Below are 19951 nucleotides of genomic sequence, written 5' to 3' on the forward strand. Positions count from 1 at the left end.
TTAACGGTTCAATTGCATTTTGTAACATCTCCAGATATCCTTCACCGGTTAAGTTAGTATTGAAAAAAACAGGCCCAACTATGTGGTTTCTCAAAATACCTGCCCAAAAATTTATTTTTTTTTTGGATATTGAGTATGTTTCACGAAAGACGTGAGGATTTGTGTCACTCCAATACCTCACAGTGTGTTGTTAACATTTCCATTGAGAGAAAAAGTACTTTCGTCACTAAAACAAATTGTTTTTATGTAATCGGGCTGTTGGTTAATTTTATTGGACATATTTTACTGTACAAGAAGTAGGGTTCACTACCATTTCTGAAATTATGTCAATTTTTTTGTCATCACTAATTGTTGGTCGACCAGATCGTTTGACATCTTGAACACTACCTGTTCGTTCAAACTTCCGAAGAAGCTTCCTCAAATAAGCTCTCGATGTAGGGCAATCGGGGTAACTCTCATTGAAAAGACGTTCTGCTGCATGGAAATTATTTCCACATTCACCAATTATTAACACAGCTACTACTCTGTTGGCTACAGTACGTACCATTCTGCCTTTGTAAAAATGTAAACGTCTCGTTAAACAATAATTAAACTAAATATTAACTAAGAACAAATAACTAAAACAACTTGACTAAACTAAGCAGAAACAGAAACTAAATATTGAGCTATAAACGCTTTTGCAAACAACTAGACAATTGACAAACGTCAACTTTTTTTGACAAATAACCAAAGGCGGACGTTAGAATTTTTATTAATTAAATGCCAAATTAGAATTTTAGTATTTATTTAATTTATTCGCCAAAATCATCTTAAATTCAAACAAAATTAGTATGATTGAATAGGTATATTAAAATAGTTGTAGTTTCGCATTTAATTAATAAATATTCTAACGTTCGCCTCTGCTTATTTGTCAAAAAAGTTGACGTTGACGTAAAAACAATTAGAGAATTGAAAAACGTCAACTTTGTGACAAGTAACCAGAGGCGGAGATTTTAATATGTATTATCTAAATGCGAAACTACAATTTTAGTATTTATTTAATTTATTCATCAAAAAGAGCTTAAACTCAAATAAAGTTAGTATGGTTGAATCTTTCAAACGAGATATCGCTTACCGTAAGGTCCTATTTAAAATTATCTGTCACAGTGGCGCTGTAACATCATTTGTCACTATTACGTCACTTGTTATGACTAGTTAAGAAGCCTACATCTGTTTATTACTTATCTCCAAATTTCACTATTATAAGTATCACCGTTCAAAAGATATGAGGGGGGGGGAACGGACTTTTGAGTAGCACTGTATAATGACATTTGGAACTCTATCTATTTTTATTCAGCTATGGTTTAGTAAATAAAGTTCCTGCATTATAAGTCAATAGTAAGTATATTTAACATCAAATATTTTTGTTTGTTTTAGGAGAAAGCGTTTCAGTGGATACGATAAAGAACGCCCTAAAGCTTTACCAACACTGGGGCATTCTCGAGTGCCATTCGGAGAAAAAGATGAGGTTGTACTATCTTCAAGAAAGCCAGGACGATTCTGAGTGCGTCTCTGCACTGTATAAAAGAGTGCAAAAGTTCCGGTAACAAGTGTTTAGAGGCCTTAGTACGAGATATAAGTATCGTGAACGTTCGTCAACTTTTGATATATTTTCACATTGGAACAAGGATATTTTCGAAGCATCAGAAGTTTTCAGACGCCCTTGAAATTAAGTCAACGCCGAGTGATATTCATTATTATTTACTTAGATCCAACAATATTTTTCTTGTTTTACTTAATTTAAGAAAACAACAGAGATCCTAAGAGGTATAATTAAGAAAAAATTAAAAAATATGTAAATAGAAATTTAAAAAATTAAAATATAAAACAGATCTAAAGTTAAAGCTATAAAAACGGACTACTCCCTATGTCCATAAATAAGTGCCAATATTTCTTTAAAAACTAAAGTTTTCCGCAAATTATGAAAATAAATTCAAAAACAAAATTATATGACGCTTTGGCCCCGTAGCGAGACGACATCAAATAAAGTCTTTATTTAATACAATGGAACTTGGTTATGGCGTCATTGAACGGTCCAGTAAATAATTGACGCTATATCAGAGTAACGTTATAAAAGAGGTAGAAAAAAATGAAATTTTAACGAGGCAAAATTTTATTACAGCTGCATTTACGATAAAAAAATTAAGAAATAAAACATATCATGTATATGAAACTTACATTTTTTATGAAAAAGTTCTTTAATGCTGAAAAAAGTCAGTTATTTTCTTCTGCACAACTCTTTCCAAAAAAATAAAGTTTTTCTGTAGTGTTCTTAATAATCTGAGCTGCTTCTTTGGTAGTTGTGTATGCCTCCCTGAACTGGCAAAACCTGGATATGGTTTCAGCAGCTCTCATTGTTTCTTGGATAGTAGGACAATCAACGTTGTCTTCTTCTTCTTCATTATCTTCATCAACATCTATTTCCACATTTTGCACTTGTTCCACAATTTCTTTATCACTTAAAACTTGAAATGTTTCTACCTGATCGTCTACTGAAATGTATGAGTCAAGATCAGTTTCAAACTCACTCTGGTTTACATTAAATTTTTGTATCCACTATGACAAAGGCATTTTGTCATCATCGCCAACATACTGAACATTGGAAGAAACTACAGTCAATTTAGCTTGACGAAAGCACTTACAAATTGTCACTGACGTAACCGCACTCCACGCATTGTCTAAAAACTGAACTGCATCAAGGATGGTAATGTTCATGGGTTACTTATTGTCCCTACAAAAAATCATCCGTTTCAAAAGCTTTTTCCGATAATTGCACTTTAAACTTCTTGGTCCTAGGCTGCAAGACACTCGTGAAGTTGGCTGGTAAGAAAAGTAGGTTGATATTGGTCAAATTAAGCTTGGGAGCGCTGCACAGTTGTCAACTAAGACAAGAATTGTTCATTTTTTTAAGAGAGTTCCTTGTCCCACTTTTTCAATTCTTCTTCAAAAATAGCAGAAGTCATCCACGCTTTTTTGTTGGCTGTGTAGTTTACAGGCAGTGTTTTTGAAACATCTACGATGTAAACTTTTCCCAATAACCAAAAGCTTTCTTTTCTGTGTACCTGTCATGTTTGCAGAAACAAAAGCCGTGACTCTTTCTTTTGAAAGCTTTCCACTGACACATTTTTGATTTTTGCAATTTAAAGTTTTGTCTGGCGTTAATTTGTAAAAGACGCCAGTTTCATCGTCATTGAAGATATCTTCATTGTTGTATGGTTGCCTTAGTTGTGGCCATGTATTTTGTAGCCAATCACCTGTCACGTTCTGGTCCACACATTTTGCCTTTCCAACAATTTTCACGAAGGAAATTGAGTGCCGGGCTTTAAACTGATCTAGCCAGCCGTTAGAGCATGTGAAATCTTCACCGAAACAGTTTTCCGAACACTGTAGCTTTCTCCTTTAAAAATGGCACGGACACAGGAATATCAGAAGACACTGCTTAAACCAGACGCTATAGACAAGGCTTATTTTTAGTCGATAAAACCGGGTTTTTAATAATGTTATCGAATAGTTTTTGGCCGGACCTATTAAAAATTGACGTTACAACCGAGGTCGTAATATCCAAGTTCCACTGTAGTTTTCTGTTTTATTTAACATATAATGAAATTAACTTTTTTGAAATTAAAGGAGTCTTTGCCAAATTTTTGGAAAAATGGACACTTTTTGGATTTGGGGTGTATTTTTTTTAGGGAAAATATATTTTTGTGGGTGACAGTAAGTAATAGTACATTCTGGTGTTATTAAAATGTTTAGTTTTTAAGTTGTGTATAGGTTTGTACATTAGAATTTTTATGTGGTTGATTTTTATACGAATTGCTCATAGGGATGCATTTTTTAATAAGATGTCGAGTACTGTGATACAAAAATTGAAAATGATCAATCTTATCGATTTGGTATCTTCATACCTAAATAGATATTTAATTAACAATAATAAATATATTATTAAAAATTGTAGTTTTATTTAGGTTATAACGTTGGTTGTAGACGTTTTGTATTTTTGGTTTTCCATAACATATCCAAAGTAGAACATATCCATAGTTGAAGTTTCCTGGTTTTTACGGTGAGACGTAAACGGAATCAGATGGTATGTCTAGCAATCTGGCAATTGGATCAGCACGTCAGCACACAACTTTAGGAACATGTATTTTTACAAAACAGCACCTATCCGCCATTTTAAATGATTACGTCACTAAAACATTTTAAAAACGATGTACTCTAGACATCCATTTGCAAATTTTCAAATGCATGTATGGTTTGATTGAAGAACTAAGAGTAATTATTAATTTTTATTAACTGTTAATACGATAAGCAGTGATTCAAGAAGATCGAGCTAGTATTGCACATTATCAAAGCTCAAGCCAGTTTCACTATCACTACCATCGCTAAAGTCCACAAAAAATTTTATCTAAGTAACAAATAATTTTTTTTATTTTAATAACGAATACTTTAGTTAGACAAATAAAAAGGGAACGCTGGCATATCAAAACACATTCAGAAGGAAATATGGGTAGACTACTTTGGATCCCTAGTTGTCAAAGGTGACGATAATGATTAATCAACACCAGAGGTGACGACAAACGAAGAAGTAAATATTGAGAAGGAAGAGGTAAGGGAAGCATTAAGGAAATTAAAAATCACCAGGAAAGAACAGAATACCGAACGAAATCCTAAAGTACGGAGGATCAGATCTAATCAAACAACTATTAAAACTAATCCAAAAAATAGAACAAAATAGAATTCCTCAAGAATGGAGATCAAGCATCCTAATACCTCTCTTCAAAAAGGGAGACAAATACCTGGAAAATTACAGAGGAATTAATTTATTAAACACAACATTAAAATTAACAACCAAAGTGATAATAAATAAACTGAACGAAATTACTACACTAGCAGAAGCACAAGGTTTTAGGTCGGGAAGATCATGCACCGACGCTATATTAATAATGAGGCAAGTGCAAGAGAAATCATTCGAATACAGAAAACCGGCATATCTATGTTTCGTGGACGTTAAGAAGGCATTTGACCGGGTCAAATTAAAGGATGTTATCCACTTATTGTACCCAAGAAAGATACCTCTAGGAATAATCAAAATTGATCGAAAACATCTACCAAAACAACACAATAAAAGTAAAAGTAGAACTAACCGACCATATTGAAGCTGGCAATGGGACAATACAGGGAGATTCCCTGAGTCCTCTATTGTTCATACTGATAATGGATGAAATAATAAAAAAAGTAGGAACTACAAAAGGATACCAAATGGGAGAAAAACAACTACGCAATACTACTCTCTCAAAGTGAAGATGATTTACAACGTATGTTGCACCAATTTAATATTGCATGGTTACAACAGCAAATTTACTAAGATGTAAATTGGAGCTGGAAGATCAGATAATAGAACAAGTGATGGAGTTTAAATATCTAGGCATCACATTATCTAGCTACGGAAAGCTCGAAACTGAAGTGGAAGATCAAGTGAATAGAGCATACAGAGCTGCAGGCTGCCTGAATGAAACAATATGGAGAAATAAAAATATCAGAAAAGAAATGAAAGGCAGAATTTACAAAACAGTCATCAGCCTAATAATGACATACGGGGCAGAGACACGACCTGACACAGAGGACAAAAAGGATGTTAGAAACAGCAGAGATGAAAACGCTTAGAAAATTGATGGTAAGATACTATGTGACAGAGCTAGAAGTACAGATATATGACGTAGGTGCAAGATGGAGAACATCAAGAACTGGGTAAGAAGTAGAAGAATAGAATGGAACGATCATATAAGCCGCATTATAACAAATAGAGTAGTAAAGACGGCAAGAGACGGTTCCCCTATAGGAAGACCACGAAAACGATGGAACGACAACTTACTGGAGGCACATTGAAAAACAGACATACTCATGTCTACATAAAAAGAAGAATTTTCTACGTTTTGAACATGAAAAACAATACTTTCAGCTCTAATGTGCTATTTTCTCCATATCTAGTTCGATTAAATGTACTGTTTAGATGAACTTAATGTAATGTGTTTTAACAGGAGGAGCAGATGGAAATCGCAGATGAGGAAGACCAAAAAAGAAGTGGTTAAAATCGATGTAAGAAAACTAAAAATACTGGACTGGGAGGTAAAGACGAAAAACAGATGAGTGAAAAAAATAGTAAAAAAAATACAAGCCATGGGTCTCCAGGGCTGAAGAGCTGTTATATATACACACTTTATTCATGCTGAGTCGACCTGAGGCATGTAGATATTTTCAAAAATGCAACCTTCTGCATAATAGTCAGACACTCTACCACCTGAGCTATCCCGCCTCCTATTTCGAGACAAAAATTAAGGTAGGTCAGACACGTGGACAGAATACGACCTCATGAGGAGACGGAAGTGTGGGACTACCTCTAATACAATGTAACATAGACAAACTTAACAAACACTACATAATAGCGGTATAAGACAGATACAGTTGGAAGGGGGAGGAAGCTAATGTTTAACAATGGACAACTGAGACTGGATGATGAAGAAAAGTCAAAGAAAATAAAAATAAACATGTGGAGGAAAGGAAGAGAGGACAAACATAAAAAATAGGAGAAAATGTGTCATATTAAATTATTAAAAATATTTATTTTTTATAACAATCTACAAATTGTATAGTATAAATCAGTTTTGTCCTAAATTTATTAAAATGATATAATATTACCACAGATATACTTTCTCACTAAAGTTGTTATATACATCATTATATTTATTATTGTATGCAATAATTTTATTTTCGCAACAAAAGTTCAAGAACACTTTTTGGATTAGGCTGCTTAGCTACACCAAACACTGGAAGACCTAAACTTTTAATAGCAGCTTCAGTTGTTGGACCAATGGCGATTAACTGAAATTTAAACATATTGTTTAAACACTTTATGTTTAAAATTAAAAAAAAATACATATATTTAAATTAGAAATATTGTCATAAATATAATAAAAATGTTAAGGAAAATGACAAAATGTGGTTTTTTTACTCCTATAAAGAAGGATGCATTAGAAAAAATCGGTTGCCTGTAAAATCGGTTTTACGGGCGAAGATTTTACGTGACAACGTCTTTTTCTCGGTAGAATATTTATTGATATAAATATTATTAAATTGCACAATAGGAACAAGGAATTGAATGAAAATAAGAATTGCACAAATTTTAACTATAGAAATATATTTTGTTTACTAAAACATTGTACATGTAAACTTAAACTTAACTAATTTCTATTTGAGTGATTTTGTTGAGGATAGGACGATGATAGGAGAAATATGAAATGAAAGGAAGTGTTTCTGCTGTAATGTGATTCAACGCGCCTAATTCTCTAGTGCTGCGCGCGCAGCGGACCGATCATGTTTGAGTGGGAGAGAGACGCAAGGCATTCGCCGGTCCGGCGGGCCTCTCTCTCGTTCGGTGACTCATCGTAACAGACGTGAGCGGGCGTTACACTTTTTCATGAGTGACTCCGAGCCACAACCTAATTTAAGACGTTGTCACGTCAAAAAATCTCGACAATATGTATTATAGTTATAAATGACACCCAGCAATAAAATCAGGTAAGAAATTTTTTTTCAACCGCTTAGTATTTTGACTGTAAGTACTGTCAAACATTTGTTTATTTTTTTTTGCCATATGGCTTTCAGTATAAATTAATAGAATTGGTATTAGTAGTAGTGGTAATATTTATTTTGAGCAATAGTAAATATATGTAAATGAGTGCAAAATGTACATATTTAGAGGATCAGTCACATGATCAGAAGTTTTCATTTACAGGATATGGTTCTAAAGTTATTAACAGATTATAAATATTATTTGCTATCTACTGTTTTTGATTGGAATTAATCATAGTTCCTGTTGAAACTACTTTTATTTTCAATGTCCATTTCGATTTTCATAACACAAATTAACTGATTTCTGAAAGAAAAGAATGTCAAATAACAATGGGGCAAATACCTTGACAGTTTATTAAGCAAAGGTTTTGACAAAAAAACCAATTGAACCATCGGAGGCAGCATTGATCACCAAAATAACAAATGATTAATTTGAACAAGCATTTCAAAAAATAAAAATATGTAAGCAGGTGGAGCAGGTTGGCTGACAGGTTTATTTAACAGAATTATGGAAGTTGGACAAATGCCAGATGAACAGAGAAATAGTATATTAGTGCAGGTTTACAAAAATAAGGAAGATATACAAAAATGCACAAACTACTGAAGAAACTGAAATATGCTAAAATCAGTTAACTTTCATACAGTACAATCATTTATTAATTAAAAAATTGTTGAAAATGATTTCCGGATTGAAAACCGAAAATCAAATTACAAAATTGTGGTTTAATACCATATAAAATAATGGTTGAGTTTACCAAAGGTACAAGCTGAATATAGCCGCAAATGTCAAAAATATTTGGGTTTGGCAGTGTTGGAATGTTTTTATAATGTATATGTTGTATGCTTCAAATAAGTATATAGAGAGAAAGCTTTTAAAAAGTACATTTTGATTATACTATTTTATGAACTCTGCAATTTTTAATTTATATGAAGCAATAAAGAATAAATATTTGTCTCTTTCGAGATCTATTGCAATCTGGCAACTGCTGATTTGACAATTGCCAAATCTATCCCGTAATATATCAAAGGGTAATTGACAAAAAATTCTAATAATTAACTGCAATTTATTTCTAAAGAAACAAATACTTACTCATTCTTGTTTTATAAAAATCAAAAATTGCAGAATTTATAACAAAATATAAACAAAATGTACTTTTCTAAATCTTTATCTTTTTATATTTGAAGCATGTAGTACCTACATTATAAAAACATGCCAACACTGCTATACGGAAATTTTTTGTTCCATGTTTGAGATTTGCGGCTATAATCAGCTTGTACTTTCGGTAAACTCAACCAAAATAATATTTAACTGTGCCACAAGAAGCAGTTTCAGAACTGCTAATATGTTATTCGTTGATCTTAACAAAGCATATGATAGAGTTCCAGAGAGATTCTCTGGAGCTAATAACAAACAAAAAAACTTAAGAAAAGAAGAGAATGATTGGTTTGAAATGTTCATGCTTAAACTATTCTCCTTTTTATATAATGGTTTTATCAGTAGAGTTTTCAAGTGCACAGAAAAAATACCAACTTTGATTGAATTAATGATTATGTAGTATAAATGTTCAACAAAACAGATGGCAGAAATTTTAATAAACTTTGGGGAAACTTTATCAATACCTCCAGACATTTCGTTTTTGAATTTGTTACTTATCATCAACAGTTCTTGTGAAGAAACTAATTGCAAAAATAATGAGCTACCATTGTAAACAATATAAGAGGACAAAGGAATATAACAAAGTGGTGTACTCTTAATAAATCAGTCAAACATGTTATGAAAAAAGAATCATAACCATTTGCTATATCTGCCACTTCTTTTTTAGATTGTATGGTATTTATTAGTTCAAACTTCTCCCCCCTTTTTCAATTGCATCCCATACAGTTTTTGATTGAACATATGAATAACACAATTCATTTTGGTATATAGTATCTATCTCTTGATACACAGGCCCTATTGTATCACTGTACACACCATCTACCATATAACAGGTATACAAAATGTCTAACTTATTTTTACATTTCAATATTTTACCACTATGTCTGAAATTTTTCAAAAAAGAGTTTTCTATTTTTAAAAAATTTGATAAAATGCTTAAACTGTTTGTTTACATTCTGTTTTGGCAAGGCATAAACTTCTAACCAATTGAATAATAAAATTATTAATATAAAAAGTAATATACAACAAAACATAGAAACTTACTTTACTTGACTCAAACAGAGGCAATGTTCTAAGGTATTTTATTGAACTTTCTAAACCAGAAGGACTAAAAAATACCATAAATTCTGGAGTTTCTGTAAAATTATTAGTGGCAACACTAATTTCTTCTTCGATATTTGGATTATCTATTGTATCATATACTAACATACCTTCCACTTGAATCTTTTGTTTTTCGTCTCCTTTGCTGAAAGTATCACTTTTCAAATTTCCATGTGGATATAAAAACAGGTTGCCTTGGTCATGAACAACTGTAAAGAATGAAAGATTGTTGATTTTAATTCAAATAAAGAGTTAATAATAGCCTTATAAATAATCAGGCACCAACTGAAGAGAAAGAGGACAATGAAATATACATGTTCTATGAGGCACTACACTAGGAGTACAATAAGTGCCAAAAAAATGATGTTAAAATATTAACAGCAGACTTAAATGCCAAAGTCAGAAGAGAGAATATCTTTCCTCCCATCATCAGTAAAGACAGCATACACACATACTCAAATGACAACAGACTGAGACTCATAAACTTTACTATGATCAAGAATATATACATAACAGAAATTATGGGCATTACCAAAAAATAAAAGAAAAATTACAGTTATTGAAATTAGATTTTTTCGAAAGTTTGAAGGCACTACAAGAACTACGATCATACACAGAATGAATGATGAAAGACTGGCAAAACAATTATACGAATCTAGGGCACAGAGAAAAAACATGGTTGACTGATGGTGATTACTATTGGATAATTGGAAGTTATACAAGAGACAGAAAAATGACAAAGATAATACACCGAGATCAAATTTTGGCAAGATAGTGCCAAATTTTACTTAAATTAACCCTACATCTGACAGTACTTTGGGTGTATTGTTTGTTTTTGAGCTTTGTCCATCAACTAGGCATGATGGACCTGGATGATGTTTCTTGACTATCTCTTCGGTTGCTAGTCAGGAACCAGAGAAATAGAGAACACTCATATTATTGTTTTTAAACATTTGGACTAAAGGCCCAAATTATGTCTAATTACAAAAATTAGGTCTAATTAACTAAAAAAAAAGACATTAGAGTAAAAGAAATCTAAAAATTTGGAGTCAAATTTGGTAAGTTTTATTTCACATTCGAATCACTGTATGAAAGTTCCATTTAGCCACATTGCAGTCACACATAGCAATGTAATTATATAATCTGACATTAATACAAGAACTACAATTCTACTCATTTTCTTATTCTTAAAACATTTTCCTATGTTTTATGATAGGAACATTATATCTGGCACTCTAACTAAGATGTATCTGGAATAAACTACATATAAGAAAAGCAGTTAGTACTTAATTAATAAAAACTGAAAATGCATTTCAAAGATCATTTGTCAAAAAGTAAATGTCCTGTTAAAGAATTATGCAATGAAATAAATGTCATATTATATTGAACAAACTATGGGAGGGCATCTAATTTATTAAGCAAAAATTGAGGGTATATTCTTCATTCGGTACATGCAAATTCATATAAACGAAGCTAAGACTACCTTCTTTCATGTATTCTAATAAATTTACTGCATTTCCACTATCACTTCCCCTGCATTCAAAACCTAAACTTTGTAGGGCTTCTGTGTAGGTTGCTGTTCCTACCACAAAATTATTTTTGAACTGCCAATCTTTGACGTCTATATCAGCCTCTTGAAAAGCTAATTTAACAGCTTGTACACATCGAGGACTTGAAAATATTAGACCTGCATATAAACTGGCTTTATTCAGTTTCTCAGCTAGTAACTCTATGTTTTTAAATTCAAAAACTAAAGTTTTTATTTGTCTTGCCTGAAAACCGTTGTCAGTTAATAATTGGGTGTATTTATCAGATGTTTCGTTGCTTTGAGTTTTTAGTAATAAAACTGTATTTGTATATTTCTGACTAGACATTTCGATATATCACAATTTAGTACATTAAAAAAAGAATAAACACAAATCATAGTTTTGACAATACATAACCTACACATATTTCTTTAATTAAATTAACCTTTCATAGATGGCAGCACAGTCAAGTAAATTGGAAGTGGGGGTGAATTCCTAATAAAGTTAGCTCGTTAACAAAGTCCGAAAAAAGAAACAAAAATGTAATAATACTATATTAAGGTGGATATAACTTTAATACAAGAAGCTAAAATGTATAAGAGATTCAATTTTTTAGGCCTATTTAACTTAACACAACTTTAATAAATTTCGGTGCTTGACAGTGGCACAGAATAAATAACAATCAGAATGCCCACTCTCAGATGCCGCCTTTGAAGTTTGTCAGCACATCAGCACGCGATCGCCTTATTTTAAACGGAAACATAGACTGGAATTGAGAAATTTGTGACAAGCTACGACAGAACTGTAATCCAAATTGTTAGAGATTAATAATTTAGTACCTACATTTGAAATAATTTAATCTATTCTTCAACTAAAAGTACGAATAAAGTAGTGCGTATTATATCTATAGTTGCCGTAAATAAACTAAACGGGGAACAGCACTGGTTCCGTTTAAATCATGGCCGATTCCGTCTGCGCGAACGAGATGCGCGTACTTATTTTTTCAAGCAAAGTGGGCATTCTTTATTTGTGGGCATTTTTTATTATTCTGTGACAGTGGCAACTTACTTTGTTAATTACCATTTTTTGATACAAACCTCTACTAGCCATGGTAACCATGGCCTTCTGATAGTCGTAATTCGTGAGTTATTATTTAAATTCTGTCAAATACTTACGTCAAACACAATTGAAAAAGTTTGCGATTTAACACTGTAAGTAATTTAAAAATACTATGTTATTACAAACTAATTAATAATTTACGTTTTTTGTGTTATCTATCTATTTAATTAACAGGGAAAATCGATCTTGGGGCATAAGCCTTCCCTTTTTCCTCATCGTCCCCTATCGCGGATTCTTTGAATCCATCTTGGTACAGTATGTTGTTTTATGTCATCTAACCATCTAAATTGTGCTTTTCCCCTAGTTCTTTTATAATTCCATGATCTTTAATTTATAATTAACTTGTCCAGTTTTTCTTATTTCTGTCTTACAGTATGCTTAGCGAATTTGGTTTGAATTTGCTACTTTGGTTAAAATATTTACTTAAGTTTTATTACGAATTCAGCTAAGGTGTAGTAGGATAAATCCGTAAATGTGACTTGTATTTAATAAAGCGCTTCGAACTGTTAAATTAACCCTTTGCTAACTGTGATCTTTGAACAAAGATTCAGAAAAGAAGATTGCAATATAGGAGAGGAAAATGCTACGCTAAAAATATGGTTTCGATCAAAGACGGAAAGTGAGGAAGAAGAATTAATAATGAAAATAATTGAAATGGATTACAGTCCTTCGATAACGGAGCGAATTTGAATACTTCCAATTAGATCCAAGGATTAAGGTGGCTGGAACATGTAAGAAGAATACATCAAAAGAGACTACCGAAGAATGCATAAAGAAAAGTGATAACGGTTTTGAGGAGAAGTGAAAGACCCAGACGACTTATAGCAGATTTTAATAATAGATTTAGAGAAGCTAAAACTCTGCAGAACCTTTATCCTTCTTCTTGATCCGTTATTCTACGAAAAGATATGGTGAAGTCAAGATTTTTGACTGTCTGTGTTTGATGATTTAACTCTATTTTAAGCTTTTTGAGATGCTTGCGGAAGGGAAAATCCTATGGATATCTGCGTCTTGATTTTCTTTCTTTGAGACTACCTTCGACGGTCAGTCTTTCCAAACCCATTCCTTCTGGTAATATAACCAAAGTAATTTAGAACACTTCTGTTTATTTTTGTAATGAGTCTGGTATTAATATTTAGTTCATAAAACACAGATCCATGCATAGACACCTGTAGCACTATTACATACTAGTAGAAGTTCTGCTATCTAAATGGACGTATCGAATGAATTTTTCTTATTCTATTTTGAAGAGGTTAAGTTTCTCTATTTCAAAAGGGGTTGGTGTGTCGTTTTTTTTTATTGTGGATAGCATTTTGGTTTTTTTTATCATTCATATTTTTTTTAATCCCTAGTTCATTCATACCATTTTCACATGGTTGATCTTGCGATAATCTCAATAATGAAGATAAGATTAATTATAGACATAATTTAATATTATAGATAAGCTTCGGTGTAGGGCTCTAATCTTACTATTGCAGCTGGTGTTCAGAAGGATTGTGAATCGATAGTTATCACATTTCAGTTGAATTCCCAGTCTTCTTTGGTGTACCTATCCGTGACAAATTTTTATCATCATGGATATCTTTATCTTGCCTGGATGTTCTTCTTCTCGCTGGACCTCGCTTTCCAAATATTTTTCCTTGCAGAATGGCTTGTAGGAGGGTATATACGGACTCGTTTCGCATAATTTATTGCAATCACAAATTTACGGATTATTTACGTTAATACAGACTAGACCTTTCTAGTTTAATAAAATTCATACCGCTAATATCTAATATCATGTTTTTAGATGATTCGACAGTGTAATGTGGTATCAGGACCTCCAAAAACTCGCCTTTCCTTTAGACAAAAGCTCTCCTATGGATTATTTCAAGTCTTTGTTTATCTATCGCTCCCATTTGCGACAGTATATTTTACGCCAACCATGAGAGATAAGCGTGGTGAACAAAGAATTAATATTTAATTTGTGAATTGTAATGTTGTGTAATAAATAAAATTTCAATAAGTAAAAAAATTAATTTATTGTTAATTTTCGCATCGTATTCTACAAGCTACATTTGAGCTTTCCATAATGCTAATAGGTGATTTAGTTTTTGTATACAATAATGCCAATGTTTTAATATTTTTAGTTGCAGTTTTAAACTGAGAATAGTTAGCAAAAACTTGTAATTTTCATATATATATATATATATATATATATATTTATATATATATATAAATATATATATATATATATATATATATATATATACAGGTTTTGGTACCCATCTGAATAGTATACATCCTAGTATCCAGTTCACGATAGAGGTGGAAACTGATTCATCCCTACTATTTCTTCACGTTATAATAAAGAAAATCCAATCACAAAGTTTTCATCTCTCTGTATATCGAAAACCCACCCATATCAATCGTTACTTGCAAGCTAACTCTCATCATCCACCTTCACAAATTAATTCAGTCATTAATACCCCTGTCTCCAGATCAATACGCCTTTGCGATGATGCAAATAGAATCGCTGAGCTCTCTAGTTTAAGCTTTCATCCAAAAAGGTTAACGCGAAAATCACGTCAATAGGAGCATCCACAGACATCAATCTCCCGTTTCTTCCTTACATCAAAGGTGTCACATTCCAAATAAACAACAGGGAGTTCATGAAATTCCTTGTGCAGACTGTTCCCGATCATGTATATGCCAAATAAATCGTAAAATACAAAATATAGTTTATGTACGTTCCATTTCTGTTCGCAATTCCGTTTAAATCTCAGTTCTAGGTCAACACCATCTTCATACAGGTCACAGAATTCAAAATTAAAGCTCCAAGAGAAAATTAACAGATAGTACTTTAGCTGTGGCCCTATCATCATCAAGTGACACTGACTCTGTAAATGATTCGGTGTCTGATTCCTCAGATGCTAAATCATTCACAGATTTTGAGTTTGGCCTTTGTCAGGATTTGCCTGAGATTAATTCTTAGTGGTGGAATTTCGAGATAAAAAATCAGTTTTTTATGTAGGGAAAATTATTGAAGACAACCACATTAAAGTTACATTTTGCGTCATAGTGCTAAACTAATTGGTGCTTCCACCAATACTTAGTTGCAGAGATACAAGACGTCAAAAGTCTTTTATTTTATTTTGAGTCGAGATCAATAATATAGAAATACTGTAGCACTGCGTACTACAATGATATATGCAAGGCCAGAATCGCTCGTTGTCGAAGAGTGTTGGGCGGGGTTTTTTTTAAACACATAGAAACTATATCGTATCTTAAATCCAAGCACAATTAGATAATATGAAATTATAATTTATTATTGGACGCCACCCCTGGTTTATCCTCGAAGGGGACGAGCAAAAAAATTAAGATTTATCGACGGTTTACAAGAAAACTATACTTTATTATTTCTTAGTAATGAACAAAAAGAAAACATTAAAAGTTATGTCATCCCAAAGGGATACCAAAATACCATTTTACATTACCATAAAAAAAAAGCTTTGTAAATGCTAATAAAAATTGGTACAACCTGAATCTGCTGTTTCTTTTCTTATTTAATCAGTCAACCAAATAAACCATTGATTCGGCTCCATCCTATATCAATCCGCCACCATCCTAGATAAGAGGGGTTAGGTATTCCATAAAAAAAATATGGCTATTGGACCAGGATTTGAAATAACTTCATACCAATATTATCTTGAGACATGTATCAGAAATATATCAGCATTATAGCCTCTCCAATTAAGGTCTAAAAATAAATATCTATCTGAAATATGGACAAAAAAAGGATTTCTTAGCTCACCTCTAAATGAGACCCACTTCGGAAACACGTCTTAACGGTTGGACGTTCTTAAGAGAAAAGAGCGAGACGCTATCTTGGCGCTCTGATTCTGGGCGTGAGTGACAAGTTGATGAATGGGCTCATCTATCGGATATATTTGGGAATTACAGAAGAATCCTTGAGTCGGCTACAAGTACTTGTACAGATAGATGGGGTTAGTAGTTTTATTTAAAAAAAATAATCGAAATTTATAATGATTTTGTTTTAAATCTTTTGAAACGGTTACAATACGTTAAGAATTTTGATTTAACTTGTTTTGTTGAAGTGTGTCATTTATCATGTTAATTGTATTTTCAAATATATAAAGAAAATTTTAATGAATTTTAGTTGTTATAGATATGTCTCGAGATAGCCCACTACTTGGGCCAGGTTCAGACAAAAAAGTGTTTTTAAAAAAATTAGTAAAATAAAACTAGTTTGGGATTGAAGACTGCTATTTTTGTTTGATTATAAATATTTTAAATAATTGCATTTTGAATTTGAACTAAAAAAAAAAATCAGTAATTAACAGCTTATATCATTAAAAATATGAAAAATGTCTCAACGTGGCCTCCACTCTCCCCTTTTTGTATATATTAAAGCGAAAAAAATATAGTATATTTGTTACAAGAAGATTTTTAGGTATAAGATAAAGCCCTTCAGCGACACCTAACTCCCGCCCTTATAATAGAGCAACATAAAAGCCAAGGGCCGATACGGACACAAGGGCGTTTTCATGGTTCTTGCACGCGCGTTCTTTTTTATCGGCTGACAATCCAACCGGAAAATGAACACTCCTGTGGTGACAAAAGAACATTCCATCATTTCCGGCGTGATAGCCGCCATTAGAAATGCATAAACGGGGGATTCCCTGCTACTATTTTACAAACGAGACGTTTTTACGGTTATCGCTCCAAATGAATCGGAAAATTGCACCAATCAATTGACATGCGATATGAATATCGCCAAGATGTGTCTGAATTTTCTGGAATTTTTCGCCTTATCTCGTTTTTTATGTACTTTATTTGAGCAACAGATATATCGGCAATTTTATATACAATTCGGGACAAAAGAACTGCGCCAACTTTTTTTTTGAGATTGCCTAAATTTATTAAAAAAATAGGTAATGGTGAATTTTTTTTTGGACACGTAGAAACATCATATCATACATGCCTAAAGAATGATTTCAAAGTTATTTATGTTGACCCAATAAAAAAAAACGAAAATTCCAACCAAACAGATGAAAACAGAGTCTACTAGAAATACAAATTAGATGAGAATAATTACCTTACAGATTGACTATTTGTGGAGTGGAAAACAGACTCGTTTAAAGAATTAAAGGACTAAGGACCACCAGCCAGGGGCTGGAATGAAAAATAGATTAAACACTAACTTATATTTAATGCTAAGATTAAATAGACATTTCTGTTAGCCGTCCGAAATCACTGTGATATGGGATACTTCGCTACACTTTTCACTGACGCTATTTTCACTATTATATATAATTACAAGTAGAATTGCTTAGCGGAATGTCCTTTCTATGTTTTAAGCGAACTACTGGCAACACTGCTGGTTTGAATAGATTAACTGTTTATATGAAAACTATAACTGCGGTTTTAGAAAACACTGGTTACTATAAATGATTGGCTTGATAATTTTTATGAATAATGCGATGCGAGTGTAACTACTTAGTTACAAATACCTATGATATATTAATAAGCGAAGAGAGTATTTGCGAGCTATATATAGCGAGTCTAGCTTACGAGATTTTGCGACCGACTTTTGTAATAGCTTGTTCTGAACTGACTGATAATATCCAAATTATGAAGGCAGGTAGCCCAGGGCTCCTACCCCTAAAAGTACCGTTAAATATCTTTCTTTATGCCTTCTAAGAATTTCAATATCGTCATGGTTAAAAATTAATATCAATTGGAATGGAATTTCACCAATTTGTAAGAAATAAACATTGTAATTTATAAAAACAGTTATAGATATATCTAACAAAACTAATAGGTCACGGAAAAAAAATGTATATAAATAAAAGTGAAGCTCCGAAATGTTTGGAAACGCATAACTTCAGAACGACTGTATCAAATTGGGTATTTTTTTGTTGTATGTACCTATTTGTAATTATCAGACGAAGGTTTTTGTAAAAGATAATTTTCAAAAAATTGTACGGAAGGACGTAAACACAGTTTTCTGTAATTTTAAATCGCAATATAAATAAGATGGCGCCAAAATATGATTAACAAAGGAAGCTATGATTATCAAAATAAGTGTCAGGATTTAGAAATTGACATAACGACATAGTTGTATTTGGTATTGCAGCTTCAAGTAATACCGATGGAGTTTCAACAAATCAGATGGGAAGATATGTCAATGAGATGGTTTCTCCAAAAACGTCATCCAACTGTAGTTAATTTAGCTGTTCACCTAGTGAATGGAAGATGAGACTATTTCACGAGAGAAAACGCAACGCAAAGAGCTGAAGATCACCAACGACAACCTTGAAATGATACCTTTTCTTAACACGTTAACTGCCAATCTGTTCTGGGTAGATTTTCACCACTTTTACACTTCAATGTGCACACCCTATGCCATTCGAATATAAACTTACCAAACGACCAAACGATATGTAAAAGAACCCAAATCATATTTAGGGGAAACACTAAAAATATCCGGATATTACCAGTCTTTATGATTCACGAGTCTATAAAAAAAATAGAAATATTGAAGTCTGGGAATTACTAATCTTTACATGGTTACTAATCCGATAAAATAATATGCATTTGCAGAAGTTTATGTACTGTTACTAATATTTACAATTATTACAAAGCCAACAGATATAGACACCCTGTCGGGACAAAAAGTCGTTAGTCAGAGAACCAAGAACAAAATTAGAGAATTGATACTCCTAGTTACCTCCCTTTGAAATATAAAAGGCACACGCAATCTGGAGTATATCGGCCAAGTAATGCATAACGAACATCAGCATAGCCTGCTCCAAATCGTTCTTCAGTGTAAGAGAGGCCTAGAAAGGCATAGGATATCATGGCTGCGCAATCTTCGACATTCATCATCATCATCATCATCATCATTTGGCTCTACAACTCTATGTGAGTCTTGGCCGCGTTTACTATTTCTGCCATCGGGCCTTTCCCAGAATGTGGTGTTCAGGAGTCTTTCGTCACTCGATCTTAGTACGTGGCCCGCTCATCTTATTCGTTTGCTTTACTGTAGCGTACTATGTTTTCATCTCCATATACTGTCTGGAGTTCATCATTGTGTCTTCTTCCCCATTCTCCTGTTGTCTCTTCTCTGCAAGGCCCATAGATAGTCCGCAGTATCTTTCTTTCCCGTACCAGTAATTTTGTCGTTTCCCGCTGGTTCAGAGTCCATGTCTCGCTTCCATACGTTATTATGGGACGAATTATTGTCTTGTACACTCTTATTTTTGCTGGTATTGAGAGTATTTTTGATTTAAGTAAGGTCGTTAATGAGTAATATGCCCTGTTTGCTGCAATGATCCTGGCTGCCACGTCCTTTTCATATTTATTTTCAGATGTTATG

The 19951-nt window shown here is 32.6% G+C and overlaps 2 protein-coding genes and 1 long non-coding RNA gene across 5 annotated transcripts in view; 2 read left to right on the forward strand and 1 right to left on the reverse strand.

Annotated features, from left to right (window-relative positions):
- Positions 1-3988, forward strand: part of mino (glycerol-3-phosphate acyltransferase mino) — a 115038-nt gene extending 111050 nt beyond the window's left edge. For all 3 annotated transcript variants that reach the window (XM_072524012.1, XM_072524011.1, XM_072524010.1), the window contains exon 12: positions 1417-3988. In XM_072524012.1, the coding sequence (XP_072380113.1) occupies positions 1417-1586 (170 nt within the window). In that variant the 3' untranslated portion in view covers positions 1587-3988. The remainder of the gene's footprint in view (positions 1-1416) is intronic.
- A 2651-nt stretch (positions 3989-6639) lies between these two features.
- On the reverse strand, positions 6640-11882 carry LOC140433567 (uroporphyrinogen-III synthase-like). The gene is made up of 3 exons (XM_072521551.1): positions 11409-11882; positions 9869-10134; positions 6640-6918 (listed from the first exon to the last, which is right to left on the reverse strand). Exons 1-3 carry the CDS (start codon positions 11797-11799, stop codon positions 6802-6804), a joined length of 774 nt encoding a protein of 257 aa, XP_072377652.1. The 5' UTR covers positions 11800-11882; the 3' UTR covers positions 6640-6801.
- Positions 11883-12525: 643 nt separating this feature from the next.
- LOC140433568 (uncharacterized) lies at positions 12526-14584 on the forward strand. Its single transcript, XR_011950011.1, has 2 exons — positions 12526-12662; positions 14360-14584. It is a non-coding gene; the product is annotated as an uncharacterized lncRNA (long non-coding RNA).
- The last annotated feature ends 5367 nt before the right edge of the window (positions 14585-19951 follow it).

Source organism: Diabrotica undecimpunctata, chromosome 2 (genome assembly GCF_040954645.1).
Source record: "Diabrotica undecimpunctata isolate CICGRU chromosome 2, icDiaUnde3, whole genome shotgun sequence".
NCBI lineage: Eukaryota > Metazoa > Arthropoda > Insecta > Coleoptera > Chrysomelidae > Diabrotica > Diabrotica undecimpunctata.